The sequence below is a fragment of the Mesoplodon mirus genome (genome assembly GCF_964341445.2).
Source record: "Mesoplodon mirus genome assembly, chromosome: 5".
In the NCBI taxonomy this organism is placed as follows: domain Eukaryota; kingdom Metazoa; phylum Chordata; class Mammalia; order Artiodactyla; family Ziphiidae; genus Mesoplodon; species Mesoplodon mirus.
Genome location: NC_138980.1, coordinates 58,267,945 through 58,281,755, shown reverse-complemented (window position 1 = coordinate 58,281,755; position 13,811 = coordinate 58,267,945). Strand labels below are relative to the sequence as shown.

The 13,811-nt window shown below is 35.2% G+C and overlaps 1 protein-coding gene across 6 annotated transcripts in view; it reads right to left on the bottom strand.

The window, feature by feature from the left end:
• Positions 1 to 13,811, bottom strand: part of CSNK1A1 (casein kinase 1 alpha 1) — a 49,476-nt gene that overhangs the window by 15,031 nt on the left and 20,634 nt on the right. For 5 of the 6 annotated variants that reach the window (XR_014294003.1, XR_014294004.1, XM_082620589.1 and 2 more), the window contains exons 3-7: positions 12,486 to 12,612; positions 9,360 to 9,458; positions 6,861 to 6,944; positions 2,576 to 2,715; positions 633 to 711 (exon numbers count right to left, since the gene is read on the bottom strand). Coding sequence is in view for 3 of the 6 variants with exons in the window: in XM_082620589.1 (XP_082476715.1) it covers positions 633 to 711; positions 2,576 to 2,715; positions 6,861 to 6,944; positions 9,360 to 9,458; positions 12,486 to 12,612 (529 nt within the window). In the remaining 3 variants the exon portion in view is untranslated. The remainder of the gene's footprint in view (positions 1 to 632; positions 712 to 2,575; positions 2,716 to 6,860; positions 6,945 to 9,359; positions 9,459 to 12,485; positions 12,613 to 13,811) is intronic. The other variant, XR_014294005.1, reaches the window with a different exon arrangement.

Genomic DNA, 13,811 nt, shown 5'->3' with positions numbered 1-13,811 from the left:
TAGTGACACTAATAACTGGTGTTATTTTTCCAGTGTAAAAATATTCACACTGGATAAAACTACCCACACATTGAGCAATTTGTCAAGCTCATAGATGCTCAATAAATATAGGGACCATTTACCTTTAAAGGACCAATAAAGCAACTAAACAGCCATTAAATTCTTGGACACAGTAATTTATCATTACCATACAAATACTCACAAAAGTAATGGTAAAACTCCTAATTAATGGAAACAAGTAAAATGTGAGGACAATTAAATAATATAGCTAGTATTACCGAATAAACTAGTTCTACCGTACATAAAAGTACACATTTTCAACATAATGGCAAAACATCAAAATGAGAAAGTCTCCACCTTTTTAGCCCATGTCAAGTTCCTTCCAGGTAAATCTACTGGTTACCAATGGGTACCTGCTAACTGTCCCAAAGGAAACTGTTCCTCAAGTGTGACTGTGAGAGTCTATTAACCTAATTATTACTGAAACGATCAGATTTTATTCTACCAATAAAAGGTAAAAATAAAGTCATTCACTCTCAGAAAACCTCATACTTAAAAGGGACCTTAAAGGTCATCTCCAATGTGTATTTGTATTCTTAAAACAAAAAGCTGGTGATGTGAGTCTGGTTTACCTTTAGTCCTTGCCATGGCAGGCTGGTTCTATTAAAATACATCAAAACATATCCTAATGATTCCATGTCATCTCGGCGACTAGAAAAGAAAATGTAAATTTAAAGGCTGGAATTATTATGAAGAACATGTGAAAGAAAGCCAGGTACACAAGAAAAAATGTTTCCAAGCAAGGAGAGAAAGTAATTTGGTATCTTGTGCAAGAAGTTACTCAGTTAAGGTAATTTTAAAAAGTTCCTAATGGGTTACTTCTAAACAAAAATTCCTCACAGAATCCAAAATTATAAAATCCAACACGATCCTGCAACTTAACTTTTTTTTTTTTTTTCTTTTTTTTGCTGTACGCGGGCCTCTCACTGTTGTGGCCTCTCCCGTTGCGGAGCACAGGCTCCGGACGCACAGGCCCAGCGGCCATGGCTCACGGGCCCAGCCGCTCCGCGGCATATGGGATCCTCCCAGACCGGGGCACGAACCCGTATCCCCCGCATCGGCAGGCGGACTCTCAACCACTGCGCCACCAGGGAGGCCCCTGCAACTTAACTTTTAAAGAGCAAAAAGAATTTAGCTAAATAACTTTCTAAATGAGGTTAATAAAGACGGAAGGACCATCTAGCAGGACATCAGAAGCTCACAAAGATTATTTAGGGATAACGCTGAAAAAATTTACAACTTAAAGCTAATTAAACATCTATATGAATATATACACAAACACACACATACATACATATACACTTACACACATTCAGACAGATACATGTAATTAAGGACTGGTAATGGCCTACAGAAGATGTGAAACTATACTTTAACCAAGGGTACTCAGATATTCATGGCTATTCCCTAAGCTTATTAAAAGCTCATTCTCATGAAGTTCCCTAACCTGGAAGCATATCATTTCTATGCTTTTTTTTTTTTTTTTTTTTGCAGTATGCGGGCCTCTCACTGTTGTGGCCTCTCCCGTTGCGGAGCACAGGCTCCAGACGCGCAGGCTCAGCTCAGTGGCCATGGCTCACGGGCCCAGCCGCTCCACGGCATGTGGGATCTTCCTGGACCGGGGCACGAACCCATGTCCCCTGCATCGGCAGGCGGACTCTCAACCACTGTGCCACCAGGGAAGCCCTCTACGCTTATTTTAAGGAGCAAAAAGAAAAATGATTGACAAAAGATGAAAGTAGATGAAAAACTAGAATTCAAGTCAGAAAACAGAAAGACCACAGAAATTATGACAATGTTTGGGCTTCCCTGGTGGCGCAGTGGTTGAGAGTCCGCCTGCCGATGCAGGGGACGCGGGTTCGTGCCCCAGTCCGGGAGGATCCCACGTGCCCTGGAGTGGCTGGGCCCGTGAGCCATGGCTGCAGAGCCTGCATATCGGGAGCCTGTGCTCCGCAAGGGGAGAGGCCACAACAGTGAGAGGCCCACATACCGCAAAAAAAAAAAAAAAAAAAAAAAAAAAGAAATTATGACAATGTTTAAACTAAATCCTATTCATTTATGTAGGGGTGGAAGAGTAGAACAGGGGATGGTCCACCAACCACATTTTGGTTTACTAGGAATCAGATAACATTTTCCTTGTAAAAATAACCAATACATTCCTCCTCTAAACTCAACTTGCATCACTAACATATTAAAAAGCCCAAGATCAGTATTAAGAAAAAAAGTATTGTCTTTAGCTGCAAAAAGAAACATAAAGTTGCATTTATGCTTCTAATTTCCATCATGCAATATTTTCTCCTCAAAAGACAAGCTTCAACAAAGAAAACAAAAAGGCCTCATTTAATCGGCTTCTCTGCACTGTCCAAAGCAGCAGGTAAAAGGATTAATGAGTGTCTTTAAAATCTTCAGCCAAGAAACATCTTTAGACATTATAAGAAACTAATTAAAATATTTTAAAAAACCATCAATGGCTTTTGCTATGGATTTGATAAACACATTCAATTTTCAAACTCACCTCTGTTCAATACCAAGATGTGCATTGATGCTAGCGTATCGAGCAGTGCCAGTGAGATTTTTATCTTCTCTGTATGGTATGTGTTGCCTTGTCCTGTTGTCTCTGTACTTTTTGGCCAAACCAAAATCAATAAGGAATAACTTTAAAAGAAAATAAAGAGACATTAGGTTTCCAATCTTGTTCAGTTAAACTGCTTCTTACTCATTAAATGATATCTATTCTATTTTGTTCAATTATATCAAAATAAAGCATCATAAACAGAACAGATAATGAACAAACTTAACACTCCAATAAGCTTTTATTAGTCCTCATGAATAAATCAAGTTAAAAAAATACAGTTAAGTCAAGCGGTTGATCCCTGCCAGCTGAACAGTTTCATAGGCCCAGTTCATTACACATTCAGGAGCCTGTCTTTGGAACCTCTAACATAGTGGAGAAATGTATACATGCTCAATAGCAGAGTTGCTGACAAGTGTGCTGTATGCCATAATGAAGCCTGACATCCTGTTACACTGGTAAACAAGCATGGGGTTTTAAAAAACTAGACATAAGCTATCTGGAACTCTTCCATTCTACAAAGGCCACTCTTTAGTATGCCAACAGAATGCTCATTATCTAAAATAAGACAACTCTGAAAGTTGTATATTGACAACAAAACCAAGATTTTTACTTATAATAAATAAGCATTTTAAAACAAGCATGCATTTCATTTTATTTCCAACTGACATTTACGCATGTGAGCAGCTTAAGCTTCTGGAAAATATAACAAGTTGATCTAAAGTCTTAAAAAGCACTTAAGTATTTATTTATTTAAATAAAGGTGTTTAAATGAGCTAACCAGAAACCAAGTAGTATTTTAGAACAAAATAATGTTTAGTGCTGTTTCATTTATATGGTACACAGGGCGTAAGATACTCATTTATAATGTAGCTAATTTTTAAAATTAATTCAGGTTTACTCTCCATGATTAAAACTTTTATACGAACAAGAAAAAAAACAAAAGTATTTTGGGGGGAAAAACCCAAAGTATGTTCACATTTACCTACCTTCTAAATCAAAATAATCTTAACTTAAAATTTTATTTAGCCTTTATCATCAAATCACTTATCAAAAGTTATGTCTACAAAGTTTATCAAGCAAAGCAGGCCTATGTGCTCTTATACTATGTAGCCCTACACTATTCTTTTCTAGTTACACCTACATTTCGTAGTTTTTCTTCCCATTAGGCTGACATTAGGCTCCTTCTGCTGCAGTTTACAGTCTGTGATGTACTGAGAAACATGACCACCTAGCCTGTTAGGGTTTGTGTCAAAAAATAACTAAAGCAAGTTACTGATTTAAGTGAAAAAGATATGACCAAGTGCTTCTTTTAGGAGGATGAAAAATGCATATTTCAGGCAGGCACTATAGTTATACACTGGATGGGAAACGCTGAGGTTTGAGCTTCTGTAACCATGTTGACAATGAAACACTTATTTTAACCTGGTCTACTACAAAGAATGAAGATTAAATTTTCAGTAAAATGTAACTGGATAATGAAAGCTCTTTAGTATGATTAAACTCACTTCTTGAACAACTGAGTTATTATAAAATAGGAACAGGAAAGTTAATGTTATAAAACACTAAGAGAAATAAAGCTCATACTCTTTAAGTTTCTTTCGATATGAAAATTGGCTCAGTACTCAAATATTAAAATGAGCAAAATATACTTATGTTAAGCAAAACAAAAATTATGACTTAAGTTCTACAGATTCACGCTGAAAAGAAAACAAAGGAAAAACAAACACAAAAGGACATCCAGCTTCATGGCATTTAAAAAGTCTCCTAAAGAATTATGTGGGGGCTTCCCTGGTGGCGCAGTGGTTGAGAGTCTGCCTGCCAATGCAGGCAGGGGACACAGGTTCGTGCCCCGGTCCGGGAAGATCCCACATGCCGCGGAGTGGCTGGGCCCATGAGCCACGGCCGCTGAGCCTGCGCGTCCGGAGCCTGTGCTCCGCAACGGGAGAGGCCACAACAGTGAGAGGCCCACGTACCGCAAAAAAAAAAAAAAAAAAAAAAAAAAAAAAAAAAAAAAAGAATTATGTGGGTTATGAATAAAAAGTGATTAGGACATAAACTTTCTTCTAAGGATTATTTTCTAAGATTGCTTCCTTTAGTACTCCAAATGGAGGAGAAAACAGGAACAACTCTGACATGGTTATGTCTGATAGTTACATTCATGTCTAGATTCAACAGCTCCATTTGCAACTCAATAACCACTTTCTCACAACTAAAAGACTGCTTTATAAAAACTCAGTGTTCACTAGAGTTCTTTCCTTCTACAATTCTAAAGGACAAAAACCTAACTTATTAAGAAAACAAAAATGGACAAACACTACCTTCTTATCTCAATCCTTAATATCAAAGCAAAAAAATTTTTAATTTTCTCCTCCTATAAAAACTGAAAATGAGTCAGGAAAAGTAATGTCACTGATAAACAAAGGTATCCCATTTTAAGAGCAAACAACTGAAAACTACTTAAAATTTAAAATCTCTTGATAGTTCATTACCTTCTGGTACCTATCATGCTTCTTTAGTCGCTCTCTATGCACTGAATTTAAAACGAGTAAAAACATATAAAATGGGAAATATTTACATGAAACCATGTGATACCAAGGATACAACCCAATAGCCGCAGATATGTAAAGGTAAAACAAAAAAAAGGAAAAGTCAGTATTCAACGTCATAAAATAATGTGTTTTTATAGGTCTGCATGTGCAAAGAGACGTTTAAACTCTTCGGTTGTCAAGCTGCTTTTCTGTGGGTTTTAACTACATGTTCTAAGTAAAATTTGTGGCTGTTTTAAAGAATGCAGCATATTTTTCAAAGGAATGTGGAAATGAGTTAATGTTGGGTATGCTAGGATAACTCCATTCAGCAGACGTGCATTTTCTTCACGTCTACTGCCAAGTTTAGTTTTTGGTATTTACAACAGTTTTTCTCCTAACCAGGAGTCACATTTTCCTGCCCTTCAGAAAATTCACAATATTATTTTTCCTTATAACCCAGAAAACCTATTATTAAATAACTATGTTATAAAATATAAGTAAAATATAAGTAAAATATAAGTAAAATGTGTGAATGTATACGGATAAGTAAAAATAGGGCAGTAAAGTTGCCTTACAACATACCTAATTACCCACCATCCTCCCTCTCTGCCCAACCAAGACCTAGTTACCACAGTTGGTATTTCTTTGTGAATAAAAATAAAATTGAATTCCTGAAACCTTTTTAACAGTGGGAGAACGTAGTTCCTGAAATAATGCTGGGCAGTATGGAAAAGGATTAAATGATTACCCAGATGATACTTGTGGTTTAATAACGGAACTACAAAGTATTCTCACATATCAAATGCAACTTTTTTCCTTTTCTGATTACTTATGTCAATACTTACTTCTCAGTGTATACTAAGTTGATAAAGATTCGTTCATTCAGGAGCTTCAAAGATTAAGTACCTAAATGGTGTGATTTTTAAAAATTATTTTCCCTTGTTTATCTGAAAATTCATACAGTAATAAAGCTATCTAACTTCTACAAAAATAAATATGAAGAGTTCTGCTTGCATTTAAAAAATATTTGGAAAGTTATTGGAGTGTTTAGCCTGCTAAACACTAAATCATCAGGTTATGCATCTGTTTATTTTATTTATGTGTTACTGATGGTAATTGATAAGTGCTTCAGTTATCGTTATGTTGTTAGAATACAGTATATTCTAGTTCCAGAGCATATAATGCTCTTTAAGCATTTTATGCCACTTGTTTGAAGCTGAGAGAATTCTTATATTGAGGTAATCAATTCTAGAAAAACTAGATCTGAAATCTGATCTACACTTACCTAAAGTACGCTAGGGGAAGGGGAAGAGTTGACGCAGAATATCATTCAGCAGTAATGCAACTCCAAATTATTTTTAAAAATTGAACAGTCTATCTCAAGTTTACCATTAGGTAAAGAATTTCAATGGTAGACCAACACATTTCCTCATGTGGATGTTAGAGATCTAAACATAATCCTGTTTTCATTTAGGTTTTCTCTAAATTTTACAAACTTTAAGCAAAAGCCACAAAGAAACATCTTAGTAATGTTATATGTTTGCCAAGTATGTCTGAATAATGCCAACGTAAGAGGTGCTTGAGCAAGATCTACATTCTCCAGAATTAAAACAAAACAAAAATAATCAAAATAAAACAGTAAGAAAGAAAAGCACATGAATTTGGGATTGAGGTTGGAATAGGAGACAGTTTCAGACCTGGTTTAATCCTGAGAAAGATGGGTCCTGAGAAGTACTAACAGTCATGCTTCTTTTCCTCTTCCCCACTGGAGATTCTAAACACTAAACAGACAATAGAGGGTGGCAGTGCATCAAACAGTATTGCTTACATTGCAACAATGGCCGGCGCAGACAGGCAACACCGAGGCATTAGAGAAAGAACAGGGTAGCCAAATGCCATCCTTCTTCCACCAAGCACTGTAGCTTCTCAGTTTTCCAAATAAGAATCACATGCTTAAGAACATTTGAATTCTGGAAAATACTCAGGTTTTTAATGCCACTATATTGTGTCACTGCCTGAAACAGGGATAGCAATGGTGACATTTGGCTCTTTAATTTATTAATAAAAAAGGAGGGAATTTGGATCTGCAATCTTTGGTACCACAATCTGCCCTTCCCCTAAAAAAGATTGTACAGGGGAAAAAAATCTTCAGTAAGGAAGAGGTAGAAGGCATTTAGTCACCTTAAAATTTATTTTCATAAGCATGCAGGGCTGATTACTGGAAGAGATGAGCAAATTCACTATGATTGGAGTGACTACTCCTAAATATCAAATTCAGAACAATTTTCCAAATAAGAAATTTGACTTTAAAAATCAACCTCAAAAGCGCCCCCCACCCAACTCTTTACCCACAAATAGAAAACTACTGAAACAAGCTGACCAAAGAATCCAGTCTCATACAACTGGCATATTTCAAACTACAATACAGAGAACACTAAAAACCAACTACATAAACAAAACACTAATCTAAAATGTTCAAGAACAACATTTAGAATTTGTATCTTAGGTAAAACACTGCACTTCTAACCCTAGGGTCTCTCTGAATCTGTTTAACAGCAAAGCAACTTCACAATATTCTTTTTAATGTCTCTAAAAGAGGATACAAGATTCTAAAAAGGTTTACGTATCACTGGTCAATTTGGATTTCCTAACACAACTATGTGATTAATAAGCTATTTTAAAGGGGGGAAAAAAGCAAAGAGGTATTATCTAGGCCATCATTAAATTTAAGACAAAAACCATGTACTGCAATGTCAACATGCAGAACACGGATCACATGAGGATAATGGGTCTTTAGCAGGAAGAAAATGGGAAGAAAAGGGCTGGGAAATGGTCAAAAGATTAGGGTCATACTGACAAAATTGCCCCCCAAAATTAAAACTAGTAATTTTTCAATTAAATTACCAGGTTTTATAGTAACAATTAAGAACCTGGATGCTTCAAAGAGAGAAGCCACATTACATTAAAAAAAAAAAAAAAGATGCAATTGGGAATGGCAAGAAAGGTTGTATGTAGATTTAAACACCTTCTATTATTTAAAGCTCAGCTTTCAACAAAAAAATTTTAATTCCTAAAACTTGGTCAGACCAACATTAATGTCTCACGCATTAACAAATAACACCAGTTCTAATGGTAATGGCTCCAAGTTGGCATTCATACAGGCAAACAAAGGTAAACATTTATAGCTAGACCTAGAAACACCAAACATTCCCTAATGGTTTAATAAAACAAATGGGAATGTTCCTTCCAAAAACAAAACAAAACAAAAAACACAAAAAACAAAAAACCCCCAAGTTGTCCTGAAGTTGAGAATTTCTATCAGATCATCAGATCGTAACATGTTTAGTGCATTGCCAATGCTGCCTGTCTGCCCGAGCTCAACATTGAATAAAAAAAGCAATTCACTCAGTAAAACTAATCATTGCAGAAAAAATTCAACACAATTAGTTTTTAACTGCAATCATGCGTCACTAGCTAAAACCCAATCACCCCATAAATTCAACCATTCTGCAGCCCCCAATGAACACTAATTTCATTGTATGTATGTTCATTTCACTTGTCTACACTTCCCTTTGAAAAGGAGAGGAGAAGAGGGGTGGAGACCCCACCCAACTTGGCACCCAAATAAGAAACTGTCAACTACTTTTGAAGCAGGCCCAAAAGTTATCCTTTTGAATACACAAATCCAAGGACTGAAGAATTCTCATTATCAACCATGCTTAGTCAGCAAATGTTAACGCCATGGTGACAGATGGGTCAGTGGTTCCCACGCTGGCACAAGCACATATATTACAAAAACCCACACTTCAGAGACAAAGGTTAAAATCTGATTTTTAGCATTCAGGAAGAAAAGTACATGGGGTTTTTTGTTTGTTTTTTTGTTTGCTAGCTATTCGAATGAATGAAAAATAGATACAACTGTTCAATAGTTAAATAATATAGATGATTACATTTCACTATAAGCCCTTGGAATTTTATATTTCCATATAAATAACTAACCTTGGTTGGGTAAGTTGGAGAGAATTTATTTCAAGTTATTAAGTTAATAGATTATCCTTCTAGTACAATCTTTTAAAGCAATTATCAATAGCAAATTCAACTTACTATGACTCTTAATTTAAAGACTGAAAGTTCACCAAAGCAATTCTTGAAGTTTTTTACTCTTTGTTCCTTCATGCAAAGAACATGTGACTAACCTTATTACAGTGACGCCCAATACCCATTAAGAAGTTATCTGGTTTAATGTCTCTGTGTATAAAATTCTTTGTATGCACATATTCAATTCTACTGATCATCTGGAAAAAAGGGGAGGAGGAGAGAAAATTAAGTGGTTTGTATTAAGTGACAAAACATTATTTCTCAATTACTTCAATATGCCAATTATTTTTCAAGATCACAGGTATACTTTATTAACTTTATTTAGAGTTCACAATGACAGTGCTAGTCAAAATTAAAAAGAAAGGGCAACCAGGCACTGCATTTACCTCTAGACTGATGGATATATAAGCATAAACCAGAAGTGTTCTTTAGGCTTATTCTTTCAATATTAATGATTATAAACATGATAGTAGCAAAACATGACCTGATAGCAAAAAATGGTTTTATTTTTAAATTACAAAAGTAATACATTTAGAATTGTTTCAGTTGTTGTAATAAATTATATAAAGTAAAAGCCAATCCTATGCCTCCTGACGTACCTATATAAAAACAGCCTGCTACCGCCCAGATCTATTTCCATGCTCTTATATACATACACACATAAACTCACTTGTGCTTGGGAGTAAGGGGTGTTGACCAACTGATATAGTAGCTATAAGTTGTTGTTATTGCTTTAAATTGAAATAGAAACAGTCCACTCACTTTATTCCTGTTCACTTGTTTTTAACTAATTATAACCCAAATATTCCTGGAAGTTGGTACCATACAATGTAAGCATGTAACTTTTTATACAAATGGGGACATACACATGCTGGGTTTCCTTTCTTGCATGCTTTTTGGACTCTCCCATGATTTTTCTCCATACTTGTATGATCATATTCCAAAACTGAACAATAAACATACCATTCTAACAAGCTTCTCTTAATTTCTTGGAAATTCTGCCTCGTCAAGTGGTATGGTCTTAGTATACTTTTTAATGGCTATAAGTATTCTACGGCACAGACGGAAGTACTCCCCAATTATCCCCTAACTCACAGTATTCCCATTATTTCCAATATTCTCCCACCATAAACAATCATGCTATTAATAATACTCAAATATATCCATACCTACTAGTGCTTTTATTTCTATGGGTTATAAATCCCATACTATTACAGCAGAATTGCTGGGCTGAAAGGTATGTATTTTTTTCATTTTGATAGGTGCCATCAGACTGCCCTTCAAAATATCCTATAACAACTCATTTTTTTCAGCAGTAGTGTTCTTTCTCCCACTAGCAAAGTTATTTCAGTTCTTTCTAAATTTTGCCAATTTGACAGGTACTGACCTCGCTTATTTCCCTAACAGTTTGGACACCTGCTCGTTTTTACTGACCTTTTGGATTTAGTACTATTCTATGAACTGTCAATCTATATTTGTCCAGTATTCTTTTGGCTTGTCCTTTTCTTGCCAATTTTTAAGAATTCTTTGCATACAACAATCTTTTATCAGTCATTTGTTATATAAATAGATTTAAATTTTGAAAAATTTGTCTTAACTCTGGCATCTCTTCTATAATAGTTTTAATTTCCAAATTATCAACTATGTCTACCTTTTCTGTAAAATACTTACAAGTTGTATTTGAAAGTGTTTTCCATGTGCAAAGGCTGCCAACATTATCTTTCTACCCATATGTTCTTGCCCTTCTAGTAGTATATGTTAGGATTCTACTTTTTACTTGGCCTCATTTTCTCTAGAGCTTTTATCACCATGGATATACAGATTCTAAATCTTACTCCTCTACCTTGGCAAATGTCTTTTGAAGCCAAATTGTAATCTCTGGCTTAAACTATTCATACTCTCAAGGAAGTAGATGTATACAATGCTCAAATAGCATCTTTAGGTACAGCAGCAACTCATATATTAAAGAAGTAAAACAAAACCGCTGGCTCACTTATGTACATATTTGTCCTAGCTAAGTAATACCCATAATTAAACTATGAGTATTAACTCACAGGGGAAAGGTGGGGCAAAAGACAAATTAATAGCACAAACTACAGACTACTTCAAGTGTTGCCTGTCATCTACAGAGCAAGACTCAGCTGTTTCCTTCTTAAACAAATGCTTTCCTGCAACCCCCTTTCCTAAATTACATTCTTTCTCTGATGTTACTAGTGTATCCAATATAAAGACTTCTATGACAGAACCCTTCAATTTTTCTCCACTAAACTCTACACTCCTAGAGAGAAGAGACTAGTTCTTATTCTTCTTTGTACATCCCAGCGTTAAGTACAATGGCAGGCCCCGAATAAATGTTCACTGTATGAATGCCTATGTGTTACTGAGCCTACAGAATACAAACTCTTTTATTAAGATTCATTCACATGTCATATTAAGAGGTTTTAATCATAAATTCCTTGACATTTACCTATTATCTTTGACCGTATTATCTGTTTCCTCAAGGCTTGTTCCTGACCCTATTATTCCCCGTCTTAAAATCCTTTAAAACTAATTTTCTTTATTTCCTTTAGTTCAAAAAAGTCTAATCTTTGGCTTTAAAACAATTTCATCTAATCTCCAGCCAATGAATAAATCTAATTCATGACATAAAAAATTTCCCTGGTTTTGCTTAACTATTACCAATGGCCGAGAATCCTTTACTTCAAGAGCATCTACCTGGTCAAAAATTATTCCTTAAATTACTTCAGTACCTTATTTTCCTCAAAAATACACCTTTCATAAGGATTCAACACGTAATACATAGCATTCGATTTGCTTAATTTAAACAAAATTTCAATATATACATATTTATGTATATTTATATACACAAAAACACTCCAAATCCTTTCTTCAAACAAAATCTTATAAGGAAACCCGCTATATTCAACACTAAAACAAATACACTCTATCTGATGGGAGCAGCTTGAAAACTCCTACTCTACAGGTGAGTAATAAACCAGTATAATCCGTTTTTGTCCTATACCCATGGGAAAACATCTACAAGTCATATTAGAGTAATACACTTGAATGACTATACCTTACTATGGATCTTTTTTTGCTGATCCAAACGTTAAACAGTGACACATAGGACTATAATTCTCTGGTTTACACACAATTAAATTATAGTTAAGTAGTGGTAAACAGTAGTATTTCTTAGTTTTTATTCTCATAGAAGCTTCACATACCTGGTCAGCTAACATAAGTACAGTTTTCATTGTGAACCTTCTTGAACAGAAATTGAAGAGGTCTTCGAGGCTGGGTCCAAGAAGATCCATGACTAGCACATTGTAGTCTTTTTCCTGACCATACCACCTAATAAAATGAAAGGGGGAAAAGGGAGGGCATTATAAAAAGCTGATTATCACTTAACATCACCAAATTTTAAAAAATTTGAATAAGATAGTTTTTCCTCTCTGGTTAGGTTTTATTTAGGGTTAAGTTTTCCACTATTCAGTTGATGAACTCACTGACTGACTACATTGCCCAACAAAAGGTAAAGAGATTTTTTCCTGTCAAGCAACCCATTGTCCAATTAACTCAGTACTTGTGTGGCAGCCTTAACATTCCTCTTAACCAGGGCAGCTGAATTCTATATCCATCCACTACTGATTCCTGAGACCATGGGCAAGTTTCTTAACCTCACCTGGTCTTACTTTTTAACTGAAGAAATGAAGGAGATTCTACTAGTCATTCCAAAACGTTTCAGAAAGCAAAGATCCCTTTTACTATAACTCATGTTCCATTTCCTACCAAGTTGTATTAATAAGGAGTCACATTTTTGCTTAGTTCCTGATCACAGAAAACAATCATATTACCACAAAGATGACATTTGCTTTTTACTGGAAGAATCATGCTTTAATTATCCGTTGCTATATTACTGTGGATATACAATTTGTCCCCAATAACTCTAGGTATATCAACTGATAATTTCAGAGACTACAAGAACTGGAAATCACTGCAATAAATGATTTCAAGTTTCTATATGCCTCTAAGTCTGGTAAGGGTAATTTCCTGAAAATAAGCACTACCATTTTTATTTCAAACTTATCTAGATTATGAATTTTGCTTGAGGGACATCCCTGGAGGTCCAGTGGTTGGTTGGGATTCCATGCTTCCACTGCAGGTGGCACGGGTTCGATCGCTGGTCAGGGAACTAAGATCTTTTATGCCATGTGGCACAGCCCAAAAAAAGAAAAAAAAAGGCATTTTGCCATTATTTAAAATGTTTAAAAAAAACCCCCCAAAAAACGAGGAAGTTATTTTAAAGCTAGACCGGAGTGATTTCTTTGTTAACTCTAATAAGAAATGATACCTGGATTTACCATTTGAGAAGTTTATGTGTTTTTAAAATATTCAAAAGGGAAAAAGGCTTAAAAAAATCTGTGTCGAAGGCATTAATGAGTATCAGTTTAGTGGAAAACTGTTCAGTGTTTTTGGTTTGTTTTATAATTTTGTTTATTTATTTCTTTTTGGCTGTGTTGGGTCTTCATTGCTGCACGTGGGCTTTCTCT